The 27,906-nt window shown below is 37.0% G+C and overlaps 9 protein-coding genes across 13 annotated transcripts in view; 4 read left to right on the top strand and 5 right to left on the bottom strand.

Annotated features, from left to right (window-relative positions):
• LOC9318522 overlaps window positions 1-466 on the bottom strand; it is a 3,959-nt gene extending 3,493 nt beyond the window's left edge. Inside the window, 1 exon segment of the mRNA XM_021032686.1 lies at window positions 377-466. Coding sequence (XP_020888345.1) covers window positions 377-424 — 48 coding nt within the window. The 5' untranslated portion in view covers window positions 425-466.
• A 1,805-nt stretch (window positions 467-2,271) lies between these two features.
• On the bottom strand, window positions 2,272-3,983 carry LOC9320630 (guanylate kinase 3, chloroplastic). Its single transcript, XM_021031425.1, has 2 exons — window positions 2,999-3,983; window positions 2,272-2,473 (listed from the first exon to the last, which is right to left on the bottom strand). Exon 1 carries the CDS (start codon window positions 3,858-3,860, stop codon window positions 3,006-3,008), a length of 855 nt encoding a protein of 284 aa, XP_020887084.1. The 5' UTR covers window positions 3,861-3,983; the 3' UTR covers window positions 2,272-2,473; window positions 2,999-3,005.
• Window positions 3,984-4,039: 56 nt separating this feature from the next.
• On the top strand, window positions 4,040-6,629 carry LOC9318521 (BTB/POZ and MATH domain-containing protein 2). 2 transcript variants are annotated; one of them, XM_002884517.2, is made up of 4 exons: window positions 4,040-4,815; window positions 4,925-5,273; window positions 5,796-6,072; window positions 6,176-6,629. In XM_002884517.2, exons 1-4 carry the CDS (start codon window positions 4,403-4,405, stop codon window positions 6,355-6,357), a joined length of 1,221 nt encoding a protein of 406 aa, XP_002884563.1. In that variant the 5' UTR covers window positions 4,040-4,402; the 3' UTR covers window positions 6,358-6,629. The 2 variants fall into 2 exon arrangements, with proteins under 2 accessions (XP_002884563.1, XP_020887083.1); XM_021031424.1 differs by lacking the exon at window positions 6,176-6,629 and adding an exon at window positions 5,461-5,606 and having other exon boundaries at window positions 4,066-4,815; window positions 5,796-5,897.
• Window positions 6,630-7,006: 377 nt separating this feature from the next.
• On the bottom strand, window positions 7,007-9,447 carry LOC9318520 (uncharacterized protein At5g19025). 2 transcript variants are annotated; one of them, XM_021033848.1, is made up of 3 exons: window positions 8,700-9,447; window positions 8,546-8,608; window positions 7,491-7,513 (listed from the first exon to the last, which is right to left on the bottom strand). In XM_021033848.1, the coding sequence occupies exons 1-3, from the start codon at window positions 9,208-9,210 to the stop codon at window positions 7,491-7,493; spliced, it is 597 nt and encodes a 198-aa protein (XP_020889507.1). In that variant the 5' UTR covers window positions 9,211-9,447. The 2 variants fall into 2 exon arrangements, with proteins under 2 accessions (XP_002882453.2, XP_020889507.1); XM_002882407.2 differs by having other exon boundaries at window positions 7,007-7,513; window positions 8,546-9,358.
• Window positions 9,448-10,910: 1,463 nt separating this feature from the next.
• LOC9318519 (probable serine incorporator) lies at window positions 10,911-13,487 on the bottom strand. The gene is made up of 5 exons (XM_002882406.2): window positions 13,195-13,487; window positions 12,483-12,719; window positions 12,060-12,171; window positions 11,526-11,938; window positions 10,911-11,403 (listed from the first exon to the last, which is right to left on the bottom strand). Exons 1-5 carry the CDS (start codon window positions 13,370-13,372, stop codon window positions 11,111-11,113), a joined length of 1,233 nt encoding a protein of 410 aa, XP_002882452.1. The 5' UTR covers window positions 13,373-13,487; the 3' UTR covers window positions 10,911-11,110.
• Window positions 13,488-13,554: 67 nt separating this feature from the next.
• LOC9320629 (B3 domain-containing protein REM21) lies at window positions 13,555-15,764 on the bottom strand. 3 transcript variants are annotated; one of them, XM_021030880.1, is made up of 7 exons: window positions 15,663-15,764; window positions 15,500-15,586; window positions 15,317-15,399; window positions 14,383-14,935; window positions 14,252-14,308; window positions 14,084-14,178; window positions 13,555-13,996 (listed from the first exon to the last, which is right to left on the bottom strand). In XM_021030880.1, the coding sequence occupies exons 3-7, from the start codon at window positions 15,383-15,385 to the stop codon at window positions 13,733-13,735; spliced, it is 1,038 nt and encodes a 345-aa protein (XP_020886539.1). In that variant the 5' UTR covers window positions 15,386-15,399; window positions 15,500-15,586; window positions 15,663-15,764; the 3' UTR covers window positions 13,555-13,732. The 3 variants fall into 3 exon arrangements, with proteins under 3 accessions (XP_020886539.1, XP_020886538.1, XP_020886540.1); XM_021030879.1 differs by lacking the exon at window positions 15,663-15,764 and having other exon boundaries at window positions 15,500-15,640; XM_021030881.1 differs by lacking the exons at window positions 14,252-14,308; window positions 15,663-15,764 and having other exon boundaries at window positions 15,500-15,640.
• Window positions 15,765-16,967: 1,203 nt separating this feature from the next.
• LOC9320628 lies at window positions 16,968-19,737 on the top strand. Its single transcript, XM_021030878.1, has 2 exons — window positions 16,968-17,581; window positions 17,794-19,737. The coding sequence occupies exon 2, from the start codon at window positions 17,794-17,796 to the stop codon at window positions 19,582-19,584; it is 1,791 nt and encodes a 596-aa protein (XP_020886537.1). The 5' UTR covers window positions 16,968-17,581; the 3' UTR covers window positions 19,585-19,737.
• Window positions 19,738-23,083: 3,346 nt separating this feature from the next.
• LOC110229646 lies at window positions 23,084-23,890 on the top strand. Its single transcript, XM_021030258.1, has one exon. It carries the CDS (start codon window positions 23,254-23,256, stop codon window positions 23,764-23,766), a length of 513 nt encoding a protein of 170 aa, XP_020885917.1. The 5' UTR covers window positions 23,084-23,253; the 3' UTR covers window positions 23,767-23,890.
• Window positions 23,891-25,573: 1,683 nt separating this feature from the next.
• LOC9320627 (probable E3 ubiquitin-protein ligase LUL4) lies at window positions 25,574-27,768 on the top strand. The gene is made up of 3 exons (XM_021033591.1): window positions 25,574-26,218; window positions 26,647-27,136; window positions 27,355-27,768. The coding sequence occupies exons 1-3, from the start codon at window positions 25,737-25,739 to the stop codon at window positions 27,472-27,474; spliced, it is 1,092 nt and encodes a 363-aa protein (XP_020889250.1). The 5' UTR covers window positions 25,574-25,736; the 3' UTR covers window positions 27,475-27,768.
• The last annotated feature ends 138 nt before the right edge of the window (window positions 27,769-27,906 follow it).

Here is a 27,906-nt window from a genome sequence, read left to right as displayed (position 1 = left end):
AGAAGAAAAAAAAAAAAAAAAAAAAACATACCGACGAGACCTGCCCACACGACGAATGAAGAACCGAGAAAAAGAAAATGAGCGAAAATCGATGAAAAGATAACTTAACCACGGACCTCTGAGAGGTACCAGAGACGGGCTCTATCTGGTGTGATAAGCATACTTCTCATGGGGAAATAGACCGTTTTTCCGGAATTACACCATGCAAGTAGTAAGACTATTATTAGAACAAACTGAGGCATGTTATCTCATATACATACAATGATCAACAATGTTTTAAAAATGTATTGAAGACTAATCGAATTAAAACCTAAAGTGAAAGTAAAAAGTGTGAAGCACAAAACTTTTATATGTGTAGTTTCAAGAAAAGAAAAACCTGCAAATGGATGCTCCGATCATCCTCTCCAAAATTCTCGGAATACATTAAACCTTACGAGAATTTTCCTTTTTCGTTATTATTATTTTTATTTAGGATTTCGTTAATGATGGATACAAATGAGAAAAGGCATGATTATATATATGTTGCATCTATTTGTGTGTATAAGAGACAAGACAGAAGAAAAGCAAAGAGTGGAGAAGAAGACAACAATGAGGCGAAAATTGAAAAAGGAAGTGTGCAAGAAAGTGTAACTTCAAATTGCTGTTTTATTTTCTGTCACACAATAATCATAAAGTGTTTTCTTCTTCATCCAATCATTATATCAAGAAGGCGATCTTCCTTCTAAAGAAAGAAATGTCATTGACTTGATGAGAGGCATGTTGCTTGACTTATGTTTAGCCGCCATGTTGTCTTGTGCCACGTACAAATAGTAGTAACATAAATTGATTGTCCTTCAGCAAGCAAAACAAAAGCTATTCTGCATCTTATTATTAATTAATCCGCAATTCGGTTTGCAAATTATGAACATCATAAGAAACGTCAAACTCAAGTCAATATTTTCTGTTCACATATGTCATGAGTTTTTGGAAATTAAGAGTTGACGTACGGCACTAGAATAATGTATGAAACTAGGATATGACCCGCGGTACACCGCGGGTTAATTATTTGATTTTTTTATTTTTATAAATTGATGAATTTATTGTGTATAATATTTTTTGTTGTATACCGCGGGTCACATACGTTGTATCTAAAATAAAAATTTTTAAGTTGTATTTGTTTTGTTTAGTGTTTAAGATTGTATAATTGTATTTTGATTTGTTATTTATAGGATTTCACCTGTGGTATATTGTCTCGTATTAATATTGACCCAAACCCGTCCAACCATATAATCTAAAATGAAATTAAACATCATTTTGTTATTTTTTTAATAACACTTTTATTTAAATGTCATATAATTCGAGTTAATTTGAAAGTTGCTTTCAAATAGTTTCCATGTATATTTTTAAATTAGTGTGTTTTTGGACCAACCCGTAAAAACAATTTATAATTGTATCTTAAAATACTAATTAGGATTTCACCCGTGATATACTGTCCCATTTTAGATAATTGTAAAAATTAAAGAAAGATCCGAATGACTCAATTTCGGGTCTGAATAAAATAACGACATGATTAAATGTTCAATTTGTTCTTAAAAATGTTAATATAGATTACACACATATTTTTATTCATCGATTGAGTAATATATGTCCGTTTTAAAAAATTTGAATTGTAACATATGCAGAAAAAAAAAAACTAAAATTTACTAACTATTTATATATTTTATAATAATTTAAAATAATATAAATATAAGATCAAATAAAAGTGAAATAAGAATCATATATTTATGTTTAAATTAGGTAGAGAGGTTTTAGGAAATTAGTGTAAATTTGTTATATTAGCATTAAATCATCATATTTGATTTCTTTATCTATAAAATCGTGGAGAATATACCATAAATAAAGCGTTTAAATATAGTAATTAGTTGAGAAAGTATATATATTTTAGATTTTATTAATTATTTTCGTTTTTTAATTTTGCCAAAATTTAAGGAAAAATCCGATTGAAGATTTCCGGGTCAAAATTAAACAAATTTGACCCGATTTGGGTACCCCAAAAGCTGCTGCAAAAATGTATAGTAGATAATCTTTTCTGTGTCAAGCTCAAAGGCTTATCTTATATTTTGGTTATCACCTTATTAATTTATGAAATTTATCTCTATTTTTGTTTTATTTTTGGATGAGGAAGATATCTTGAACCTTCTTTTTCATTAAGAATAAACATGTTCCGAAAGCCTTGGAACTCAGCCGCCACCCACCATCTTGTAAAGATTGATTAAGTGAATGCTAACTAAATTGTTATCAACAATGCTCCATAACATTAAGTAACACGATTAATCAAACTGTGAGTATGATAATAACAGAATCCATTTAGCTAACTTTGATTCAAAAGGATTCCTTGTAACAGGGAGGAATCACCTGAATGTTCATTTCCCTTGTACAGATACCAAAATTGTCTTGGTTCGCGATGAAACCGTGACTGGAGACAGCAAGCAATCTGCAAGAACAATAGTGAAAGCGTTAACAGCGCAAATACATTTGCATTCGGTATACCCAAACCATAGTTCCTAAATGACATTGCCAAACCTAAGAACTTTTGCAAGAAGCTCCCTAAACAAATCAGCTGCACAAGATCTTCCTGTTTCTAACCAGATAATTCCAGTCATTTTAAGGATTCAAAACACATTATAGCATGCTGGATCAACTAATTTAGCCAGGTGGTTAGCTAGATTTTACAACGAATGGTGGCATTGCAGCAAAAGCAGATCAAGTAAGTAACTAAAATCAATCAACGCATAATCATCTTCCTATCTCTCAACGCTTTACTAAAATGGCTTCTCTAGCTGTATCTATTCTTCCTCAAGTAGCAAACAAAACTTCACATTTTAGTCCCATCAAAACTTGGTACTACAGAACCGAACTTTACAAAGCTTAATTCCTCAATTGAATCTAAGCAAGTCAAGGTTTTTATATCAATCAGACACTGGTAAAACAGAGAACTTTGAAGCAAGTAAAAAGTTACCAGCACATCAAATCCTGACAATCCTTTGATGAACTTTGGATTTCTCAGCATCGATAATGGATTCCACGCGATTAACCGCATCATCAAGCCTCCCTTTTGCATTCACCACAACGTAATCAAAGTTCTTTAGATGCCTAACCTCTTCCCTCGCCGTAGCAACTCTAACAAGCAGCTCCTCTTGACTCTCCGTCTTCCGATCAATCAACCTCTCCACCATCGCAAGCTCACTCTCCGCCACAAGGAATATAAACACGGCAGAGTTACCAAGTATCCTCCTTAACGTCTGAGCTCCTTGAATATCAACTCTAAGAACAATGTCTTCCCCTTTAGCCATAAACTCCTGAATCTGCTTCTTTGGAATCCCTTTGTACTCTCCATAAACAAGTGCGTATTCAAGAAGCTCTTCGTTCTCCACCATTGATAAGAATTGATCTCTCGAGACAAAGAAATAGTCTTTACCATCAACTTCACCAGGTCGCATCGGACGGCTAGTGGCGGTAACAACGAAATGTAGACCTTCACGAACCTCACGAAGCTTGTTGATCACTGCGTCTTTGCCAACTCCGCTCGGACCACTGATAACGATGACGATCTGATTCGGCGGTGGGATAATTGGATCGGCGGTGAAAGAAGAACCCAATTGAAATTCGAGGGAACGAAGCGATTCGGGTTTGGTGGGAGATTGATTTGAGGACGAACTAGAGTTATCAGGGATCTGGGTATCGGTCATTTTCAAGGAGGAATAAGAGAGAGCAGAAGAGTGACGGAGTAGTGGATGAGGGAAAGAGCGGGAGATGAAGATGGGTTTGTTGGGGAAGATGATGGAGCGAGAGAAAGAAGAAGAACAGAGCTTGCGAATCATTTGGGGGGGATTAAAGTATCAACCTTTGGGATTCCCAAAGAGCTTTTGCCGCGATTTTACCTGTATCTTCTTCTTCTTAGCACGATATCTAGGGTTTTCTTGTTCAAAAATGGCTCTTTTAAAAATAAAAATAAAATCTTTTTTGGGTTTTATTTTAATGTTCGACGTTATTATTCGCAACCTACCAAATTGTTGTGTTTAAAAGTTAAACCGATCAATCAAGTGGGTTGGTTCCTCTCTCTATCGCATCTCTCTCTCTTCACGATCCACGACGATTCAGTTCTTGAGTTCCGGCGATTATCGGTTTCACTTTCTGATTCCGTTGAATCCACCATTTCTCTTCTCGCCCGTGCTCTCAAAATTCGAAATTTCCCCTGTGATTCGAAACCCTAATTTCGTCGCCTATCAATCTGGAAAATCTCCCGTCTTCTTCTGAAATTTGAAGACTTTAGCAGCGGAAAGATACTTATTCCGGGTAAGAAGATCGAAGAAACCAACAATTTCTTACCAAAGTCGTGATTCTTGGATCTCGTCTTTGTTTGATGGACACAATTAGGGTTTCCACGGAGGTTCCTGGATCTTCGAAATCGACCTCACAGTCGCTCACGGAGTCGACTTCTCGCACGGAAACCATCAATGGCTCCCACGAATTCAAGATCAGCGGCTACTCTTTGGTCAAAGGGATGGGGATTGGCAAATACGTTGCCTCGGATACGTTCATGGTTGGTGGCTACTCTTGGGCGATCTACTTCTACCCAGATGGAAAAAGTCCAGAGGATAATTCTGTGTACGTGTCTCTCTTCATAGCCCTCGCGAGCGAAGGAGCCGATGTTAGGGCTTTGTTTGAGCTCACACTCGTGGATCAGAGCGGTAACGAAAGGCACAAGGTTCATAGCCATTTTGGTAGAACTCTAGAAAGCGGACCCTATACTCTTAAATATCGAGGAAGTATGTGGTAAGTAATGCTATGGACTAGTCTCTGCCTTGTACTGATGAGTTTAGATATTAGTGATATGTATGGGTCTCTTAAATGTTTAATTTGCTGATAATTGCTTTATTTTTAGGGGATACAAACGTTTTTTCAAGAGGTCTCTTTTGGAGTCATCGGACTATCTGAAGGACAATGGTCTCTTGGTCCGGTGTTGTGTTGGAGTGGTGAAGTCACGCACAGAAGGACCAAGGTGTTACAATATCCCCGTGCCGGTTTCTGACTTGGGTCAGCAGTTTGGAAAGCTTTTGGAAAGTGGGAAAGGAGCTGATGTTAATTTCAAAGTTGATGGAGAAACATTTCCTGCTCACAAATTGGTTCTTGCAGCACGTTCTGCAGTTTTGAGGGCACAGCTTTTTGGCCCGTTGAGAAGTGAAAATACCAAATGTATAATCATAGAAGACATACAAGCCCCTATTTTCAAGGTCCTCCCTTTAACTCTTTTTCTGGACTAAATATGTTTTTCCTTGGCATGTCTTGGTAGAATTTTATATTTGTAGCTTTCAGGAGTAGCTTATGGCCTTATAAGAAGAGATAGCTTTCTTGGTTCCTTACCTTTTCTCGGGTGAGTGATTGTGGTGTGATAACTGAGTGATTGTGGTGTGATAACAGGCTTTTCTGTTTACGAGTGTACAATCCGGGACCTTCTCCTGGGGTGCTGCTCATGGGATAAGGTTTTATCTTTCTACTTCTCTTTTGGAATGCATGAATGTCTATATGCTAATTCATAGCTGCACTGTCTCCATTTCTCGTATGCAGTAAGTTCATGGAGAAATTTTGTTATAGGTGATCATGTCAAATTTGAACCATTTTCTGCTTCACAGCTCGAGTTTTCTTTGTTTAGAGTGGTCTTTAGTCGATGTGAAAATTTAAGGTTGAAGCGTAGGTTGATACAAATTCCCTTTTCCTTTTGTTTTATTGTGCTTTTTTTGTTGTTGTTGTTGCAGATGTTGCTCCATTTTATCTACTGGGACGAATTGCCTGATATGCAAGACTTAATGGGCACAGACTTGAAATGGGCATCAACTCTTGTGGCTCAGCATCTGCTTGCAGCTGCAGACCGATATGCTCTTGAGCGGCTTAGAACAATATGCGAGTCAAAACTCTGTGAAGGAATCAGCATAAATACGGTTGCAACCACCTTGGCTCTTGCTGAGCAGCATCATTGTTTCCAGCTGAAAGCCGCCTGCCTCAAATTTATAGCTTTTCCAGAAAACCTAAAAGGTACAAAAGATCACTTCTTGCTTGAGTCACTTTGATCATGTCTGAAATCTGAAGGCTGTCTTTGTAATAAAAAGTTGTCTTTAATTTTTTGTAATTTCGTTAGCTGTGATGGAAACGGATGGGTTTGATTATCTGAAGGAAAGCTGCCCGTCCCTACTAAGTGAGCTATTGGAGTATGTGGCTAGGCTGAGTGAGCACTCTTTAACATCATCAGGGCATCGAAAGGAGTTATTTGCTGATGGTTGTGACTTAAATGGGAGACGTGTGAAGCAACGGTTACACTAAGCAACTAACTGAGAGAGAGAGGTCACTTTGAGAGCCTGAGATGATGATGGTGAAGTAAACAGAAGTTTAGAAGAGTAAAGATTTGTGCATTTGTCATTGTAAAAGGATTAGTGGTTGATCTGTGTTGTTCAGCTAGCTTAGTAGAGTGAAATGTTGTTGTTTTTTCTCTTTTCTTCTCTTTTTTTTCTTTTTTGTTTGTTTGTTTCCACAGGATTTTATGACCAAAACCGCTTCTCTTAAAGGAAAAAGTTTCCTGTGACTTCAGTGATAAATTTGGACTTGCCAACAATAATGGCAGAAACTGGTTCTAAAATGTTTGATACAAGAAAGGTCATTAAGCTTTCTTATTTGTGAGGTCCCAGACAATAAGCTTTTGATGTGTCCATAGGACTGAACTATTTAAGCCTCAACCACACAACAAAGCTTTAAAGTCCACAAAGGGACACATACCGAATTCAAGGAAACGGCTATTTTACGGCCAACCTTAAAAACAATTGATTTGGTTGAATCTTCAGAAACATTTGATTATACTAGTTTACGGCCAACCTTAAAAACAATTGATTTGGTTGAATCTTCAGAAACATTTGATTATACTAGTTGTAAAAACGTTTTTCCAACTTAAAGCAAACAAAGGAACATAATCAGAGCATTTTTTCGCAAGTTCCAGAATCCAAGGGACTGAACAAAATGAGATCTAAACAAATTACAGCAGTTCCAACGCCAAAGACACCAACATTCTTAATGAAACAGCTAACCCTCATCGAGATTTTGTAGATTTGCAATGAAATCAGCAGATCAGAAGCAAGAGACAAGCAAACACGACATAGAGAAATCCATCGCCTAAACAAATTCGTAGGAGGAAGTGCAGCGATGTCATGTAGTGTAGTTCATAAGTGAAAAATATGATTCTGCCTTTTTTGCGTGGTATGTGAGGTAGTTCAATAAAAAGTTAAGTGTTCAAGTTGTAATATTGGGACATTTCTAAGGTAAAAGAAATTAAAAAATCCGCAAACAAAGCTGTCTGGAATTCTCTAGTTTCCAAGATGAACTATGCAAACATCGAATGTGATAAATCTATAATGATAGATTGAAGAGTTCCTATCGACCTGATCAGCGATGGTCTACCCCTCCCTTTAGAGCCAAGTTCGCTTGCGATCTGCAGAAGATAACGGCGTAAACTGAATCAGGATGCTAAGAGAAGAAATAAAATGACTTAAGAACAAAATGTTTAACCAAAAATACTTCAACTTGATTATGGATTAAATGAGAGATGTGAGTCAAACAAACAAAGAGAACAAGTCTGATCAGAGCACACACGACAAAAAAAAAATCATAGAATCTACTGATGAGTAACCAACCAACGACCTTAGTCAGAGTAGATATGTAGATAATTATTACAAGTTACATACAAAGCAATAAAAAGAAAACATTCATCTACTCAAGGTTGTTGCCAATTGGATACCTAGCACCATGTATTTTTATCAAGCACATCTCCAATTTTTAGATGTTGTTGGTGCTAGGCTGTATAATACAAGGGGTTGAAGTCAAGGGAGCCAGAAATGACCATTGAAATATCAAAATGGGATCTCAAAGTTTTGTAATCATTAGCTATTATATATATGAAATTCAGATATTCTTAACAAAAAGAGTTTGGAAAGCAAAGCACCAACAATTTCAGTAAAGAAAGAGTTTCCCATTGAGAAAGGAAATCAACTAGACAAGGCAATGCCTTAAATACAGTTTCGATCTTAAAAGTAGCCTGATTTCTAATAAGAACAATCTAAGGCAGAAGAACCATACTCTATAACCAAGTTCCCACATTTCTTCACATCTGACTTGCTAGTACTTTTCCTAAGATTCGAATCTACTACACTAATAACTCCAGTACAAGATGCAGCGGATCTGATCAACATAACCATGAACAATATCACAAAACAACTCTTTTACCAAGAAACCCACAAATCAATGACTCATAGAGAAGAAATCACACTGTCATGAATCAAAAGAAAGAACCAAAGCTACCAAATCCATAAGTATTCATCTAAAATCCCCTTAAGAGTAGCAATGGAGATCACACAAGTCATTACTAATCTAAAGTGATGATCAACCAAACTACACATTCATGGCTAAAGCAAGTTCCTTTCAACCAAATGAAAAAGGGATTTGAGTAGGAAAGGGTTTGACATACTTTTTATGACGGCGGCCTCGTTTAGGTCCCCAACCTTGGAGCTTAGCGACAGGGCAACCACATCTAGATCGGAAAAGTAAAACAGCACGGCCATTAGGCGGAGCCATCCTTCTAAGCTCAGCCCTCAAACACTCGTAATCAGGATTGCTCTCACTTCCTCCTTTCCATGGCAATCGATCGATCTCCTTAGTAGCTCCAGATTTAACACATTCCTCCGTCTGCAATTGCAAATCAAACTCCATCGCTTTCTTCAAACCTTTACACTTGGGATTCTTACACTTCCTCGATCTGGGTCCACAACATAGGTCGAGAAACGCAATCGAAGCGGCGAAGAAGACGGCGAAGGCGAAGAAGTAGGACGCCGGAGGGATCGGAGATAGATCTTCATCGTCGGAGAAGATCAAGGAGGAGAGGGAAGGGAAGTGAGAGGATAGGAGAGAGAAGGAGTGGAATAGATAGGAGAAGTAAGAGGAGAGGAGGAAAGCGCCGGAGAAGAGGACGAGGATTAGGATTAGGAGGTCGAGAGTCGCGGAAGGAGAGTGCTTGCAGAGGTGGAGAGAGGAGGAGGAGCTGTGATTGGCGGCGGATCTAGAGGCGGAGGAGGAAGGGGGCATGCTATTGGTGGTGGAATGTTCTTCGTCGGAGAGAAGGAGGAGATGGAGCATGTTAGGACGACGACGACGGTGATGCCTCCTTTACATATAATTATCTCTTATATGTATCTATACATTTATTTGGTAATTAACCATTTTTCAGGGAAAGCTAAATAAAATAAATAAAAAACGGTAATTGGGAGCAGAGAGATTTCTCATAACTTAAAATATATAAATATACTCAAATAAAGTGATTAATTAGATTTAAAGTTAATTTAAAATTTATACACATATTTATTTTTGATAAAAATCTTACATGTTAGGATAAGAGATTATTAAAATAGAGTAGTTTTGTTTGAAACCATAAAAAATAGTTTATAAGTTCATGAATAATATTAACAACATTTTAACTAATTACATTTTAGGATAACTTCTTCTTTAATTTTAAGAAAATGACGTATTAACTTTCTCTAGTATTTTGAAATTAAAATCTAGAGTACATAATGAAAGAGTAAATACATGATACTAAAAATGTGATTTGAATTCTTTCAAATACTAATGACCAAAATAATTGGTTCTGTCAGAAGCTACACCAAAATAAAACGGTCGAACATTTTTCAATTCTTAAAAAAAATGTCTAGAGTTAGTAGCTAAACCAATTTGGCTCAAGTCTACCAAAGACCAAAGAAAATCGTTTTCATTAAGTTTTATTGAACACATACCAGAACGATATAGTTATGTCTAATTCTAATGCTATGTTTGAGGCTTAGAGGTAAACGATGTTGTTTTCTATCTGAAATATATAGATGCTAATCAGTATTTCACATGGTCTGTCCATGGTTGACATTACATAGAAGAATATGTCCATCTTCTCACACGAAATTATGGAAAATACGATAACACGACCGAAATTAACTATAATGGATTCAATTAATTTTCAGATTTGCAAATTGCAATTCACGGTATCTTAGATTTCAGCAAATCATACGTAACGTGTCATGTCATGTCAAGTCTTTGGGTTAACTAGCCGTTTAATAAGTCATGTCATGTCTTCATTGATTTGCTTGCTTTCAAATTTTAAAGAATGACAAATGACAATAAAAGAAACCTCATTTGTCATCCTTTAAAATTTGAAAGCAAGCCAATCAATGAAGCAAAAAAAAAAACAAGAGGTATAAGCTTTATAAAGTTGGTCTCTTTCACTGTGATAATTCTCTTCATATGTGGTAATGGGAAAATGATCAAATATGTGTAATTATTCTACGTTTTGTGCCCATATGGAAATAGTTGTTTGTAGACTATTATCAGTTTTTTCTTAAACAATGTAAAATATTGTCCGTGTCATACTAGGAACAACAAAATTTTACAACTAATCATTGTCATATGATTATGCAATTTGTTGATAGAAAAATAAATTAGAGTTGGAACTTTTTGCGTGTAAAGCATTGGTCATAAGTAAAAGGATATGAATAATTGCTATAAGCCATTCAATTAAAGAAGAAGAAGAAAAAACGTGGTTTGTCGGATTAACATAAAAGATTTTGTCCTTGAGGATTATTCCAAGGACAAAGCACAAGGAAGAATCAACAATAGTATAACTAATTAAGACTAATTCTAATAGCAATGATAACAAAAGGTAAAAGCTGCTAAATGTGTAGCAGGTTTTAGTTATTTAAATGATTGATTAGATCAAATTTAAACTATGATTGGATTCTTGCTCAACTTTTCCTGTCCACTCTAATGATTCATTGACTTCAAGTAGAACATTTCCATAGTCCAAATTTAGTGGCCTACTATTTATCATAAAAACAACACAACCATTCAAACAACATTCAGGTTTCTTCGATTACAAGTCTAGAAACGTGACACGAGCTATTTCCATTACAAGACCATACCCACTTTTAAGTGACTACATAAACATATACATAACATTCAACGGACCGGACTATATACGTTTTACCATCTACAGTATTTAGTAGAACTCGCGATCAGGAAGGATGAGCGGTGCAATGAGTGTCCATATGTAGAGTACGGCTGTGACCCAACCGGTGCATATCTTGACCCAGACCGAGGTCCATCCCACATCGATCAGAGTCGCACTCTCTGATGAGTCGGTCCATCCCGAGAGAAGCATTGCAGCGTACATGCTCGCAAGCGCAAAGATGATATGGAAGAAGGAGTATGAGTAACTCACAGGTCGTGCCTCTGCTTCACCACTCTTCTTCTTCCCGTCCTCGGGGTCCTCTAACAATGAATCCTTCACACCTGCAAATAACGTTTCCAGCAAATAAGAAGAAACTAAAATCCGAGTCTAGTTCAGAATTACTACATATTCACAAAACCGAAAAACCTAATGCCCAGGCATATCGAAGAGGTTGGTGAAGTACCTGATCTGGGGGAAGACGGTGGTGAGAGAAATGTGGTGGAAGAGCCGGCTCGGAGGGCGGAGTATAGAACCGAGAGAACTGTAGTGAGCATTCCGAGGATGAGTGTACTTGCGTTCACTGCCTTGGATTTGTTAAGTCCATTGCACACATAGTCATGTGGTTCGCTAGAGAGACCCGTGTAACAAACATAAGCACAGTAAACCGAAATAACTGATGCCGGTAAAAGACTGCCGTTCACCGCAGGATGTAAAGCAATAATAGCAAAAACAAAGGCCAAGATCATCGGCACAACGATGAAGAAAACATTAAGTCCACAATCCTGACCAGATGGGTTGAACCAGATGAACAGGATTCCTGAGAAGGCATATGTAGCAATGTAACACACGATTGATATGACAAGCAGAGCGATGTACCTGCACAAAGAATCCCATTAGTCAGAATATGATCATTAATCAAACTTCAACAAAAAAAAAGCCCAAGACAGAATAATGGAACAAACACATGACAAATTCATAGAAGAGATGTTAAGTATACCACTTTTTTTCATCCTTTTCGACCCATGAATCATTCCAGTTATGTGTAGCATCTAACAATAAGACCACTTGAACCAACAGAAACGCTCCAGCACCAAACTTTGACAAAGTTCCTGAAAGAATGAGCCAGCACAACGATTAGCTCACATATATGGTTTCACTTTTTAACAAAGATATAAAAATACACAACTTATAAGTCTCAATCTTTTAGCAAATAGAAACAGGAAAGGAAGAATTCCATCAACTTATTTTTCATACTTGCAGCTACACCAAAGCATAATATATAATCACACAAATTGCCAACCCACCCGATTCGAGCTCATCAACTGATACCTGATGAAGTAAGCAACAATGGATTTTGCAGACAAGCAAAATTCCAATAACACCATATGTGTGAAATCTTGAGGAGCAAAGAAAAACTTACCATAGATTGAGACGATAACATTTGGAACAAAAAACATGAGGACAACAAGCAAAAACCAGGCGATCATCTTCAAACCCCATCCACCATGGTGCCATGAGTCACGCCTGTCGTTCTGGTCCTTCACACCAATCATGATCAAAGCATATATAGCAAAGAAAAGGAAATTCCCAAAGCTCACACGAAGAACAGCTTGCTGCTGGTACCATTCTTTGGAATATGAATCAGAAGTGTTGATCCCTGTTTGTCAGGCAAAATCCGAAAAGGAGATTTTTTATCACTAGGCAACGATGATTCCTTTTCCAACACTCAAAACTCTAACTTAGATCAATCAGGTATAACACAAAGCATAGTCAGACGCAATTTCAAACACATCAAATTGAGATTTCTAATGTTCTAGTGCAATTATCAATCTGTTGCAGCTACAAAGTAACCAAATTTCCACTGAACGAGTACAAATTCTGCCATAACAGAGCTTGATTAAGTAAAATTCACACTTAAACGCTCATGTCTTAGTATTCAGATATCTAAATCAACATGCTTAAGCAGCAAAGGAGAAAGTTCAAGCACAAGCCAGCACCCAAATCTATCGTTAACCACCGGATTCGATTCAATTTCGAAAATTGATGGTTTCTTTCAATTCCAATCATCAATCTCGGCTAAAAGGAACCTCCTTTTTAACAGAGCCAGCTTAGAATGGATCAGAGAATCGTACAAGGGAGTTTCTCGAGGAGCGGAGCACCAGTCTCACGAAGAATCCAGGAGACGACAAGAGAAGCACCAAAGAGACCACAATAAGCGATCCTCGCAGATTTCCTCGTTATCCCCGATGCCACCGACGAGCATAATCCACAAGTCGCCGACGCACAACACGAAGCTAAGCAACACGCCATTGTTTGAGAGAATTTTTTGTGTTTTGACTTTCCCAACAAAATACTTCTTCTGTTGCTTGTGTGTCTCTATGGAAGAATGGGTATCAAATTTTCAAGAAATTACTAAATCTGCACCTAACAAATGAAAACTATCATTTTAACCCATTTTACATGATCATAATAGAAACAGAGTGATTAACGAGTAAGCTTAAGTGTTTGTTTCAAATAGAATTCAAAGTCGAGAAGAGAATTAATCCTAACAAGCAGAAACCTACTTAAGTGCTGAAAATACAAGAGAATTCAAGAGTCTACAAAGACCACAGAGACATGTTTTGAAATTAGAGTAGCCTACAAAAGACTAGAACCAATTGCAAAAGAGAATCAAGTGCTAGCTGCTGCTGCATCACGGAAGATGTGAATCTTGATTGCATAAACCACTTTGTCTTCGTTGCGGAGAACTTCGCACAAGATGGAGTCATTCTCTGTCAAACTGTTTCTATCGCATATTTTCTGCCACTTCTTTATGCAAACACGTTGATCTGCCCATTTCGTCATTGTCGCGGTTAGTTTTCCATATCCGTCGATATAATCAACCTGGTCGCCGAATTTCAAGCTGTAGTCTTTCACAAACTGCGCATCAACTAACTGTATAGAAGATTAGTTAGGTAAATAATCAACTCATGAAAGAAATTTAAATGAGACGAAATAGTATTATTTCTAAGGAAGTCTTACCAGCTCAAACTTTCTAAGCTTAAGACACGTCTCAAAGCAAATATTGTTTGGATCATCCAAATATAGTTCTGGATTCTCAATGGTCTTCTTCTTGTCTGCAAAATTCCCATGAGCTCAATCCATAACAGCTTCAGTTATATGCATCAATTAAAGTACAATGTTACTTACAACTTCTCTGTCTGCTTGTCATGCTTGTTGTTGGATTCTCAATGGTCTTCTTCTTGTCTGCAAAATTCCCATGAGATCAATTCAAAACAGCTTCGGTTATAAGGCATCAATTAAAGGACAGTGTTACTTACAACTTCTCTGCCTGCTTGTCATGCTTGTTGTTGGATTCACCACCTCAACAGATTCAACAGAGGTAGAGGCTGTGTCCGGGTTCTCGGGAGAATAGTCACTATCGCTCTCTATCTCAGCATCAACCTGAAGAGAATCGCTCTCTATCTCAACATCAGCCATAAGAGAATCGCTCTCTATCTCAACATCAGCCTGAAGAGAATCATTGTCAAGGCTATGAAGCGAAACGTTGTTAAGGCTATGAAGAGAAACGCTGTAATCTTCTGTATCGTCATCAGAGATCTCTTCAACTTGAATGACTGCTCGAGTCTCTTTGCAATCTCCACGACCATAGATACTTACTTCATAACTTTTGTGCCCATCAAACACAAAAGTTAAGAATTCTCCATCTTTTAACTCGTTATCAGCCACGAAATTTCCCCAGCCTTGTTCAAAATACACTTGCTCTCGCCTGCTCGTCATTGCTACTTTCCAAAATCTTCCACCAGTTCCCACGAGAATGGCAGTTTTGGGCAACCGACGTGGTAAATGTTCGTAGTAAGAACGTGGTATCACCTGCTCAACACAAAGATGCAGCAGAAACTAAACTGTTAAAGTGAGCAAAATATAAACTAAAGACTCTGTCTGCAAGCAAGCGGAGTTAACAGAAAAATTACAAGAACCGAAATCTCTTGTTCAATTTTTCAACAAAGGAGAAAAATCTAAGAAAATCCAGTGTATAGTTTGACATACTCTACCATATTCAAACATATCTAACAGAAACAGAGAAAATCTTAAGCTAACTAGTGAAGAAAGTGAAAACTTTTGTCATTGTCAAGAGAGTTAAGATAATGTTACAGATCTCATTTCACATCACTACTGAAAACATATCAAACCAAGCAGCTTTTTCCATGAAACCAGTTTAAGTCGCACAAATATTCCAGAGAAAAATCTCACCATGGATTCGGAGCTGTACTGGGAGAGGAAAACAGTGAAGAATCGAGGAAGAACATCACTGGAAGCCATGGAAGACGTATGAACTGTGAGAGACAGAGACAAAGAGAGCAGACGAGTTAGGGAGAAAGAAGAAAGCTACAAACTTTAAGAGAAATTGGTAACAAAGAGAAGATAGATCATTACCAAGAAGCAAGCTGATCTGGTCCAAAGAGAAGAGTTTTTCTAGTCCAAACGGTTCTACTTAGGAAGAAAAAGTCGAGAGATTGAATTCTGAAAAAAAAGAGAAAAGTGAGAGAGAGAGCAAAAGAAGCAGAACACAGTTAATGTGTGTTTCTTACGTACGAACCTGTTTTTTCTGTCCTTTCTCTTTGCAGAACCAATGAGAAAGTAGCATTGCTTTTTAACTTTCTTTTATTTCAGCTTTAACACTTTGACCAAATATCTGCAACAGATCAGGTGAGAAAGAAATCAGTGACAAAAGAAGCAGAGTTCAGCTTTTATAAGCGTTTTTGCTCCTCACTGAAACAAAATCATAAAAGGCTTTCATGCTAACAATACTATCAAGCCCATTAAATAGTTAATTTTGCCCAATATTAAGATAGTAGGGACTCTCATTATTATTATTATTTTTTTTTATATAAACCCTATCGGTTGATTCGGTCAGCCCCGGTAGAAACGCACCGAAGTGTTTCGGAGTGGACTTCTCCCCGAAGGGCCACCACACTATATGTCCCGAGTTTCGAATGCTTTCCGACTAATGCCAGGAGTAGCCAGATCGCATGTTACTGACTACCAGGTAAAATACTTAGGCCTTTAGCCAAAGCCTAGATTTCTCACACAAATGTGTTTTTTATCCTTAATTCTTAACTACCACTCAACTCTCATTCAACTCTCATTATTGGCTGAAGAAACGAGCTACTATCTATGTTCATTCCACATAATTCACACCTAAAAATGAAAGATTGTGTGTGATTTCTCATAGGCCGAAGACTTTTGGTAGCATTGGAGTTAAAAGTCACATGTTAAAAAAAAAAAAAAAACAGAGTCTCAACGGCCAACAATATATTCAAGATTAGAACCATAAACGTATAAGCTCGTTTAGTGAGGAGGTTCTCTAATTGTTTAATCTTACTTACTTCAATATTCTCTTGCTCTTTAAAGTTTTTCAGTTTGGTTCAAATTTTTATTAGAGAATGTTAAAACTCAAACTAACACAAGTATCATGTTTATTTATAAGCTAAATTCTATCTTGGGCAATAAAAAAAAAAGAATTTTTGAATCAAAGTAGTAAGATTAATAAATAAAATAGATGAACTATTTTTGTGAATAATGTGAATGGACACTTTGATTAAGCTAATGTGGTATTGAAAATAGGCAACTAATAATCTAAGAATAAGAAAAATCTTATATTGTCTTATCTAAAATTGTTAGTTGTACTAAATCTCCAACGGTTTTTCATCTACTGATGATAATTATAACATCTGAGCTAGCTCTTTTATCTTTTTAGCCAAAAAAACATCTGAATCTGAATTGGATAATTACTATTTTCTTGTAACTTGTAAGCAATTAATTTCCTTTTCAAGTACCCCATCGTCTCTTATTTAAAATCCTTTTTTTTAACAAAACAATTTTTTTTTTCCTTTTTCTCCCATATTGATTTTTCTCCTGCAGAGAAATAAAGAGCGGCGGTGGAGAGAGAGGACAATAACAAAACAAATGCATGTGACGCCAATCAACACCACACACGACGTATTAATTGTTTAAACGAAAAGACAATTATACCCCTACCGGCACACCGACGCGACTTCGTTGCCCACATGTCCGCTGGGCAATTATTTAGCGCGGTCGTCGGGTTGGTGTCATGGTAAATCCCGTAAACGCAAGGGGTATAATCGTCTATGCGTAAAATTGTCTTTTTCTCTCCGTCCACCTCCTCTAAATTGCTTTTTTGGCTGCACTCATCAGAATCCTAAATTTTCTTTGGAAGATCAATTTTAAGCTGTCAAATTTTTGAGTTCTTTTCCTTATTTTTGCACTTATTAGTATATTTGGTTTTGTTTAATCAAAAAAAAAAAAATCAAAGACTTTTTAATCCTCCCTTTAGTTTCCTTTTTCTCTCTTCTGGAAATTTTTGGGAGGATTTTAAGGTTCTTCTTGTCCAAGAATAAAAAAACTGCTAATTGTGGATTGTTTATCATTCATTGTCATCAATCATCATCATCTTCTACGAGTTTGGAGAAGTTATCCATCGTTGAAGCATTTAGAGTAAGTTTAATGTTTTTATCTTACTATAAAAGTTGTGATTTTTGACCTTTAATGTTTTCTCGGTATAATAATCTAAAAACTGATGTTTTACTTAAGAAAAAGAAAAAACTAATCTCGGTAATTGTCTTTGTTTGTCGTCAAATTGTGTTTGTGATTTTTCTCACTTGTATCCTTCTTTTCTGGGTTTTTGTTTCTTGTTGTCGGATCTTCAGATGCCGGAGAAAGGAATGATTTTGCCTCCGGTACCGAGCCAATTGGTGCTTTTACGGCCAAGCCCTCTGCTTCAATGGCGGCTTGGTGCTCTTACTGCACTCGTCTTCTTCCTCATGTTAGTCGTTTGGAGTATTGACGGTTGTTCGATTCAAAGCTTCGTTGAGCCATGGAGATTCAATGCATACTCTGTTCGAATCAGTCCTTCTCCGTCGCCTTTAATGTCACCGAAACCCAATCTAGTATCAGAGAAACCTCACCGCCAAAATCTCACTTTGAAGACGACGATGGTTCCACGAAATCTGGTTCCGAAGAAGACGAATCTCACTTCAAACTTGACCCGGGTCCAATTCGGGTGGATTGCCGCCGAATTGCAGAAGAATTTCACGGCGAATTTGATGAGAAATTGGCTGGCTCCGGGAGGAGAGCCGTGCAGAGAAGCGAAAACCGTCGAGATTTCAGTTGCCGGCGTCGACGGGAATGATTCGGTGGAGTTAACCGCCGGTGAGATTCATGAATTCAAAATTCAAGCCATAGATGAATCTGGAAAACACGTTTGCATTGGTGGGGACTATTTCGAGACTGATTTATCCGGCGAGAATTGGAAATCGAGGCCGCCGGTGAAAGATTTCGGTAACGGAACTTACTCTTTCTCGTTACAGGTTCATCCTGAGTTCGCCGGAGATTACAATTTCACCGTCATTTTGCTCTTCCGTCACTACCAAGGTCTTAAGTTCAGTACCTCACGTTTAGGCTTTGACCGAAAGCTTCGCAATGTTAAATTACGTTTCGTCAAGAAGCCTGACGTTACTCTGCCGGAGCTCCGGTCATGTAAAAAATCTGATTTTAACAGAGCTGCTTGGTCCGGACGGTGGACTAGGCTTGGCAAGAATGATGAGTGTCAGATTAGCAATGACGGCCGTTACCGCTGCCTTGCTGCGGATTTTCCTTGCCGGAAACCGTGGTGCGACGGAGCGGTTGGAGCGATAGAGAGCAATGGGTGGGTTTACTCGAGTCATTGCTCCTTCAAGCTCTTCTCTGGTGAAAAGGCTTGGGATTGCTTGAAAGACAAATGGATTTTCTTCTGGGGAGATTCGAATCATGTTGATTCGATCAGAAACTTGCTGAATTTCGTCTTGGGTCATCCGGAAATCCCCGCTGTCCCGAGGAGATTCGATATGAAGTTTTCGAATCCGAAGAACCCATTGGAGACTGTTAGGATCACGAGTATTTTTAACGGTCATTGGAACGAGACCAAGAACTACCAGGGCCTCGATTCACTCAAAGACAGGGACTTTAGAGAATTGCTCAAGAAATACTTCACGGAAGAAACAAACCGTGTTCCCGACGTGATGATCGTGAACTCGGGTCTACACGACGGGATTCACTGGACTAGTCTTAGAGCCTTTGCGAAAGGCGCAGAAACTGCAGCTGCATTTTGGAGAGATATATTTGATGGGGTCAAAAGCAGGGGATTGCAACCGCCAGAAGTGATTTTCAGGAACACAATCGCGACAGGCGGTTACGCGAGAACGCTAGCTTTTAACCCGAGTAAAATGGAGGCGTTTAACGGAGTGTTTCTCGAGAAAATGAGGGACGCAGGATTGGTCACAAGCGTAGTTGATAACTTCGATATGACGTATCCGTGGCATTATGATAACAGGTGCAACGATGGAGTTCATTACGGAAGAGCTCCTGCGAAAATGCGGTGGAGGGACGGTGAGATCGGACATCAGTACTTTGTGGATTTGATGCTCGTTCACGTATTGCTGAATGCATTGTGTGTAAGATAGATATGGTAAAGTTTGGTTTAGGAAGAAGAGTCACGGATTCTTTATTTATGTGTAGACTTAATTTTTTTGAAGTATAGATTATTATCAGGGAGATTTACTCAGATGTTATACATTTTATATGAAATTACCAGAAACATACAGATCTTTTTTTTATTACTATCATATTTCGGGTATATTTTTTATACCCAGCGTGCTCCTGTTAAACGTTACAGGAAAAAACGTAATTACAAAGAATACCACTGCCACGTCAGCAAAGCCACGTCGCCACGTCAGAAATCGCTGACGTGTATTAATGAACTCAGCCGTCGAGCGATATAGCGGCAGTGACGGCTGAGTTATTGCTTCGACACGGCTGACTTAACTTTCTCCGGCTGGCTGAGTTATCAAAGATGGCTTAGTTATGGGATGACGTTACGGCTGATTTATGTTCGAGTATCATAAATCAGCCGTAATAAGCTGGATTAACGGAAAACTCGGCCTTATTATGGCTGACTTAGTAGCGAAAGATTAATTACTAGAATAGCATGCAATGACGGCCGACTTATTAAACGACACGACTGAGTTAAATATTTTTGGTTGAGTTACGACAGTAAACGGCTGAATTTGGCTGCCGTTTTTTCGTTTTTTAATTACTGTAATAGTATTCATGTTGCGGCTGAGTTAAAGTTTTGTTTGATGGCTGGTTTAATTAAGCTGATTTACATTTTCGTTTGGTGGCTTACTTGCCACTTCATCAATTAAAAAATGACGTGGATGCAACATTTCATGTCATCATTCCATGTCATCATCATCAAAAGACAAAAAAATAGGGACAAATTTTTCAACTCGTCTTCTTCACCTGAGTTTATCACATCACCGGAACTTCCAATTCCTCATCGTCTTCCTCATTCTTCTTTAATTTCTTTCATCCTTCTCCCGATATGGTTGATCAGGTTCCAGTAATTGGGTATAAAAACACAAATACGTATTTAACACCGATGAAAGAGGGTGTAGAGTTGTGCAGATAGATGCGAAAACAACGCACAAAAAACTTGTGAAGTTGGTGCTCGATGATAAAGTTAGAGGAAATGTTGCGTCTCTTATTGTTTCGCTGCAAATTTACATGTCACAGCTGAGTTATATGCTTAAGGGAAGACGAAAGGTTCGGTCAATTTACATGTCACGGCTGAGTTATATGTTCCAGGGAAGACGAAAGGTTCGGTAAAATTACATTACGGCTGAGTTATATGCTTAAGGAAAGACGAAAAGTTCGGTCAATTTACATGTCACAGCTGAGTTATATGTTCCAGGGAAGACAAAAGGTTCGGTAAAATTACATTACGGCTGAGTTATATGTTTAAGGGAAGACGAAAGGTTCCGTAAATTTACATGTCACGGCTGAGTTATATTCTCCAGGGAAGACGATAGATGGGTGTAAATTATATGTTACGGGTGAGTTATATGCTTCAGGGAAGACGAAAGGTTCGGTAAATTACATGTCACGGCTGAGTTATCATTCAGGGAAGACGAAAGGTTGTGTAAATTATATGTTACGGGTGAGTTACATCACGTTACGGCTGAGTTACATCACTTTACGGCTGATTTATAATACAGATCGGAAAGCAACAATTTTTTGGAGAAGACAATATGAAATTTATTGGTCAAATAACAACAATCAAATTAAGATTCGTAAAAATATGTTTGAGGGATACATAGGAGGAAGACCAAACCGTATGAATCAAAACATAGATAGAAGTAGAAATGTCTCCAAATAGATCGATTGAGAGGAAGATTAAACGAGAGACATGGAAAATCAAAGTAAAAGAGTAGCTATTCTTGATTTCAACTCAAACCTGTAACGAATCATGTAGAATTCCATAGATCTCTTTGTTTTGGGTTTTGATTTTTGATGACTTTTTTCGTGAGCGTGGTTGCGAGTAGATCTGACGAAGCTTTTGATTTGGGACCCTATGGCAAGCGTTGTGGCTGTGAGGTCTAGGAAGATCCAGCCCAATCCTGCAATTTGAAGATCTCTGTCAATGTTGTATCCAAGTTAGTTGCAGATTATTAGATCTAAAAGCTTTTCTTGGATTTGGAGACAAAAAAAAAAGAGAAGAGGAGAAATGATCTAAAAGTTTTTCTTGGATTTGGAGACAAAAAAGAGAAGAGGAGAAATAACGTGAGTTTGAGGAGTGTGAGATTGGTGATGTGGATTAATGACATGAATAATCAAATTTTTATTATTATTTTTAATTAAAAACGAATTAAAAATTATTAATTAAAAAAAACTAATGAAGGGTGTTAATTGTAATTACACAAATGCTCAAAACATATGAGTAATTTTTAGAAAATGTATGATATTCTAGTAATATTCGAACTTTTGGTTAACATCTGAGTAAATATTTCATATTATTATTTGCGAAAACTCAATTCAAGCTTGAGTTTTATTGTATAATAGCAAGAGATTGGAGCAACACTTGTGTACTATATGTATATCTGGTTGACATTTTTCTGATAATAATAATTTTGAATTCTTGGATGATAAATAGGAACAAGTTTAAAATTTTGCTCAACTATAAACTGACTTTTGAGTTTGGAAGTATCTTAGCTTCTCTCTGTTTCATTCCTCTGTTCTAATTTCTTAATCCTCTACATACGGTGTTTGGCTGATTGAGAAATTGGGTTTCATGTAATCATCTCCAGGGATTCTAAAAGCAGTATTCTATAGGAGAAAAGGATAAAGATATAGACTTAAAAAATAAGGCAGAGTCCAAGGAACATAATGCCGCAATTAATCATTTCAATTGGGTCAGATGAATAATCTTCTTCATTGTAATTTGTAAAGCCTGATATTAAGAAGAAAAAGGCACATCAGTGGAAACCAAAAGGGAGATTAAAGTTTCCATACTTCATAATGGTGAAAGTTCAGGCAAAGTGTGTGTCGATAACTATTTATCGTTTTCTTTAACAAACAAATTATATTGTTGTCTTTTGGAAGGAGGAAGCGAGGTATATCAACTTGATAAATAGAAATAACGAAGTATTTGTCGGCGTCACACATACCAAATTTTCCTTCACCACATGAATAGAATCGCAAATATTTGGGATAAGTATCTCTTACATTTTCTGGTTTTATATGTGAAGCATATTTTTGAATAAACAGATCATTATCAGTTGAGACTAATATTTTAAGAGTATTGCTCCATTTGTTTTTTTTTTTTTTAAGTAAATCAAATTTATGAGTCGAAAACTAGACAAGTTTTGAGACGCACGCTATTGATAATTCAATTTGGTCTTGATCAAGATGATGAATCACTAAAACAAGGACGGACACATTCCACTATCCGGTTTTAATCTGGTTAAGATATATTCATTCCTTCTTTTTATATGGTGTAAATAATATACAACCAGATTTATTTCCAATCTTTGTGGTTCTTCAACATAATTTTTGTTTGTACCAGTCGATTTATAAAACCCGTTGTGGTTTAGAACTTTGGTTGAGGTTTGGTTAGGTTTACAATCACTAGTAAACCGAAATTGTCTTTTTTTGTTTTTCACTTTCTTTTAGAAAATTCATGGTATTGAAAGTACAATGATATTCCTCTTGCATTTACTATTTGGCACACACATATATACAAAATCCAGTATCCCACTCTTGTGAGCCATCAAAAGAAGAAAGAGAGAGAAAAAATGAATATGAAAACATCAAAGATGAAGTTCACAAAAGAGATGATAGAGTCTATCAAAGACAAGCTCCCAAGACTCAGCTTCCTCCTCCTCTTCCTCCGACAATGCTACGGTGGCTGCGGCGACCGGACCCACTTACTCCCTTGCTCCATCGCCACCACTTCCACCCGCTTTTGGAACCTCTCCGACCGTCCCGTGGAGCTCCAAATTCGGGTCGGTTCAATCCTAAAACGGGTCCACACTCTCAAACCTGGCCGTTCCAAGAGGCTTAGACACAGAAGCATCCACAGAGCTTACGTGGATGATCAGGAAGGACGTAGATGGCTGTACTACGACGACACGTGCCTACCGTACGTATGGGTGCACGAGACCGGTACAGACTTGTCGAAGATGGTGAAGCAACAGTACGTGAGTCTCGAGGATCTGAGGGATTACTCGGAGATTAGGGTTTTTAAGGATTTACAGAGAGGTTGTGTCTCAGTTGAGAAAAGAGACAGAGCTTCTGCTTTGTGTTGATTAATTCTCCTTCTTTCTCATGCTTCGAATCTCTTAATTTTCTCATTATGAACTTTATCGTTATTGGTTAAAAATTATGTGATACATGATGCATGCATAACTCCATCTTCGATATTTGACTCTTCTTGAATTTGGATTTTATTGGGATTATACAATGTGATCACAAGTTGATCTCTTACCAAAGGGGTAACTAGATCTACTGATCCGAATTACAAACTAATCACACAATTTTATTTATTGTCGTCGGTTGAAATTTGTGGTAGTTGAGGATTATATGTAGTGGAAAAGCAAATGTTATATTTAAATTCGATCAGAAGATGACATTATTAAGTTAACACAACTTGGTTAATAGTGTTACTTATAGTATAAGTGATCTTTGCTTAAAATGTTATTTAAAGTCTTGAACGAATGATGATCCGCGAATGGTTCATAATCGAGAAATTAGCGGTTAATTTTTTTTAATATTGTTTCTCAAAATAGTGATGAAATTAAACAAAGGCTCCGATTGGTGACAAAAAAAAAAACAATAGGAACAAGAAAAAAAAGAATGAAAAGGAATAAAAAGGAAAGGAAAATGATCAAAACCAGGAACCAAAAGGAACATAAGAATTGAACAAATGATTATAGTAAATGGTAACCAAAAAATTGAACAAATATTTAACATAATAATTATTAAAAATTATGTATTTTATTTAGTTTATAATGTTTATTTAAAATTAATGTTTTATTTTAATTGAAACGAAATATAGTATAAATTCAAATATTTTATTTTAAAATAATATAAATTTCACTTTGAAAGCATTTATTTATTTATTTTAATATAAATACTAATTTAAAACAAAGTCATAAGATTCATTTAAATTAAAGTTTTGATAAAAGTTTTTTTATACATAAATATATAATAAAAATATAGGAATTATTTATGTATAAAAATGTAAATATTATCAAAAAAGCTATTTTAAAATTATTTAAAAATTAAAAACGAATTTTAAATTTTTGTTCCTTGTTGTTCCTCTACAATTTTGGGGAGGAACAATTTTGTTCTATCATTCTTTTTTTTTTGAGAAATGAAGAGGAAAAATGTAGGATCCACATGTCTGAAAATGGAACAAAGATTCCTTATAAATGGTAAAAAAAAATGAAGAACAAAAAAAACATGACATTCCTACTCATTTTTTTTCTCAAAATTGGTTACCAATCGAAGCCAAAGTTTCTTATAATGAAGACTATTCCTGGAGTAATTTATTTTCCTCGTGTTTGGTCGAGAAATCTTATCTTTACACATTTCTCGATGATCAATAATGTGTTTGTGTTTTTATTTTTAGTTGGAGAAAGGCAACAAAACCCAGTGAGGTGCTTTGATGGCAGGCAAAATAATGACAATTCCGCTGATCCTCTCCACTTTGATAGTCCATTAATCAATTCATTCAATTGTGTCATATAGCTAGTATCCAATATCCAAATCAGGATATTAGCTTTCGCGTAGTTTTTAGCTTCCATACCTGTGCATTAGATACGAAGTTTTTAGAAATCGATTTTTCGCATTAGAGGTAAGGTATATAGACTAATAGAAAAACATGTGTCTATAGTCTAGAGTTGTAGTTTTGAGTAGCATAAGTTAATTAATGCACGGTAAGTGAGATTAGGTGGTAAAAACTATATAAAGTCAAAGTTATGAAAAAAAAACTGAACAACTAACCATTTATTAACAGTTTAATTAATTTCCTAAAATATAAGCTTAAAACCAAATATTAAACCGAACTCAAAACCAAAACCAAACCAGAAAAGACATGTTTTTGATACTTGGTTTAAAAAGTAATAAGAGAGAGTCAAAAAAGCAATTAACGAATCTTGAACAAGACATCTTCTAGTCCTTCTTCTAAACAAATCTTGTTTTCTTCAGTCTCTCTGCTTCTTCCTGTTCTGCTTTCTGTCTTATCTCTTTCTTTCCCATTGTCATTCTCTCACCAATGGGAATCTCCTTTAGCAACAACAACAGAAGACGAGACAACAATAACAATCGCCGTCACCTCCACCACTATCCTCCACCGCCTTACTATTACCTCGACCCTCCTCCTCCTCCGCCGCCGCCATTTCCACCACATTATGACTATAACTACTCCAATTACCATCTCTCTCAACCTCTACCGCCACAACCACAGATCAACTCTTGTTCCTACGGCCATTACCATTATCACCATCAGCCTCCTCAGTATTTCACCACCGCTCAGCCCAATTGGTGGGGTCCAATGGTGAGGCCGGCGTATTACGGTCCCCCTCAGCCGCAAGCGCAAACGCAACCGCTTCCACCGCCATTCGTGGAGCAACAGAACGCGAAGAAGGTGAGGAACGATGTCAATGTGCATAGAGATACAGTGAGGCTTGGAGTGGACGATCTCGTCCCTGGTCACCATCTAGTTTCCTTCGTCTTCGATGCCCTTTTCGATGGCAGGTAACATTCAGCGATCTGATTAGGGCTTTGATCTATGAAGGTTGCGTGAGATGTGATTGAATTTCTAGGGTTTTGAGATTGATGACGCTTAGAACTATAATTGGGACGAAATTGGTAAATTAAGGCTTAGGGAACTATTAAAGGAAAGATCTTTACCCATGAGAACCATCTGGAATCACTCTTTCCGATAGAAAAGGTTCAAGCTTTACATGATTTGCTTGATGGGTATGTTTATATTGATCCCAAGGATTGATCTAGAATGTGTTGTGTAAGCCTTAAACTCAACTTTAGAATCAGAAACGTTGAGAGATCCTTGTAAACTGATCCCATCTTTCTTCAGAATTTGATTAACCTCACTTATATGATTTGTATTTTGTATTCATCAATGTTAAGATTAGACTCTCATTGTGTTCTCCTTTCGTTTTCAGTTTCACTATCACCTTCTTTGCAAAGGAGGAACCAAATTGCACCATTATCCCGCAGTTTCCAGAGGTTTATTCACCGACAAGATTTCATTTTCAGAAAGGTCCTGGACAGAAGTTTCTGCAGCCTTCAGGGACAGGAACAGACCTGAGCTTCTTCGCTCTTGACGATCTGTCAAGACCTTTACAAGAAGATGTGTATCCGCTTGTAATATCAGCTGAGACGGTAATCTCTCCTAATTCGATCTCAGAGCAATCATCAGTTCATAAGCAAGTCACACAAGCGGTTCTCGAGAAAGATAATGATGGATCTTTCAAAGTGAAAGTGGTGAAGCAGATTCTTTGGATTGAAGGAGTTCGATATGAACTCCGTGAGTTGTATGGCTCGACCACTCAAGGTGCAGCCTCGGGATTAGAGGACAGTGGTTCGGGTAAAGAATGTGTGATCTGCATGACTGAGGCTAAGGACACGGCTGTACTGCCTTGCAGACATTTGGTAAAACTTTCTAAATCTTTTGCTTATGGTTTCACTATTATCATTTCATTTTCCAAACCTCATTGAGATCTTTGCCTGTTAAATGTTAGTACCAACATTAATGCATTGGATTCGATCAAAACCATAGGAAATTATTCAGACAGTAAAAGCCAAATTATGTCATAAATTTTAGTTGCTTTAATCTAACGTCTTATAATGTCGTATGTCCTTCTTTGCAGTGCATGTGTAGCGACTGTGCTAAAGAATTGAGGCTTCAGTCGAACAAATGTCCGATTTGTCGACAACCCATCGAAGAGCTCTTAGAGATCAAAGTGAACAGTAGTGATGAACAACACTAGTACAAAAAAGGTTCTTTCTTTACATAAAACACCATTCTTGATTCTTTCTTCATCTTTCTCTGGAACCATCCATATCTGAATCTGTATTTCCGATCATTGTTGTGTAACTTCATTCCTTCTGCATAGAGATTTGTTTGATCTAAAGGTTTGTATTTGGAAGATATAAGCATCATCAGTACATGTATAGATGTAAGCTTCCTAACACTCACCAATCTACTTAATGTGTGTAATTGAATGCTTTTGTTGGTTTGCTTAAGCACAAGGATCCTATGTTGTGGTCCAAGTCTCATAGTATCCAAACAATTTATTCACAAGATCTAGAAATTAACATTTGCAGAGTTTCTGTAGCCATATTATTTTACCATTTAGCTTTCAACAGAAAGTCAGAAATTATTAGATAATTTGGTATTTGCAGAGATATAAAAGACAAGA

The sequence above is a fragment of the Arabidopsis lyrata genome (genome assembly GCF_000004255.2).
Source record: "Arabidopsis lyrata subsp. lyrata unplaced genomic scaffold ARALYscaffold_3, whole genome shotgun sequence".
NCBI lineage: Eukaryota > Viridiplantae > Streptophyta > Magnoliopsida > Brassicales > Brassicaceae > Arabidopsis > Arabidopsis lyrata.
Note: the sequence above shows the minus strand (reverse complement) of the source record. Positions and strands in the feature narration are given on the sequence as shown.

Bases quoted from the DNA above. Each gene is read 5' to 3' on its own strand.
- LOC9318519 (XM_002882406.2), bottom strand. From the start codon at position 13,372: ATGGCGTGTTGCTTAGCTTCGTGTTGTGCGTCGGCGACTTGTGGATTA. The intron at 12,720-13,194 runs GTACGATTCTCT...CCTGACAAACAG, and splicing joins GCTCCTCGAGAAACTCCCTT to GGATCAACACTTCTGATTCA. The intron at 12,172-12,482 runs GTAAGTTTTTCT...TCATTCTTTCAG, and splicing joins TGTTATCGTCTCAATCTATG to GAACTTTGTCAAAGTTTGGT.
- LOC9320627 (XM_021033591.1), top strand. From the start codon at position 25,737: ATGGGAATCTCCTTTAGCAACAACAACAGAAGACGAGACAACAATAAC. The intron at 26,219-26,646 runs GTAACATTCAGC...TTTCGTTTTCAG, and splicing joins GATGCCCTTTTCGATGGCAG to TTTCACTATCACCTTCTTTG. The intron at 27,137-27,354 runs GTAAAACTTTCT...CCTTCTTTGCAG, and splicing joins TACTGCCTTGCAGACATTTG to TGCATGTGTAGCGACTGTGC.
- LOC9320628 (XM_021030878.1), top strand. From the start codon at position 17,794: ATGCCGGAGAAAGGAATGATTTTGCCTCCGGTACCGAGCCAATTGGTG.
- LOC9320630 (XM_021031425.1), bottom strand. From the start codon at position 3,860: ATGATTCGCAAGCTCTGTTCTTCTTCTTTCTCTCGCTCCATCATCTTC.
- LOC9320629 (XM_021030880.1), bottom strand. From the start codon at position 15,385: ATGGCTTCCAGTGATGTTCTTCCTCGATTCTTCACTGTTTTCCTCTCC. The intron at 14,936-15,316 runs GTGAGATTTTTC...TGTGTTGAGCAG, and splicing joins AGTACAGCTCCGAATCCATG to GTGATACCACGTTCTTACTA. The intron at 14,309-14,382 runs GTAAGTAACACT...GGAATTTTGCAG, and splicing joins GACAAGCAGGCAGAGAAGTT to ACAAGAAGAAGACCATTGAG.
- LOC9318521 (XM_002884517.2), top strand. From the start codon at position 4,403: ATGGACACAATTAGGGTTTCCACGGAGGTTCCTGGATCTTCGAAATCG. The intron at 4,816-4,924 runs GTAAGTAATGCT...CTTTATTTTTAG, and splicing joins AAATATCGAGGAAGTATGTG to GGGATACAAACGTTTTTTCA. The intron at 6,073-6,175 runs GTACAAAAGATC...TAATTTCGTTAG, and splicing joins TTTTCCAGAAAACCTAAAAG to CTGTGATGGAAACGGATGGG.
- LOC110229646 (XM_021030258.1), top strand. From the start codon at position 23,254: ATGAATATGAAAACATCAAAGATGAAGTTCACAAAAGAGATGATAGAG.
- LOC9318520 (XM_002882407.2), bottom strand. From the start codon at position 9,210: ATGCTCCATCTCCTCCTTCTCTCCGACGAAGAACATTCCACCACCAAT. The intron at 7,514-8,545 runs GTATGTCAAACC...TATCTTCTGCAG, and splicing joins CGAGGCCGCCGTCATAAAAA to ATCGCAAGCGAACTTGGCTC.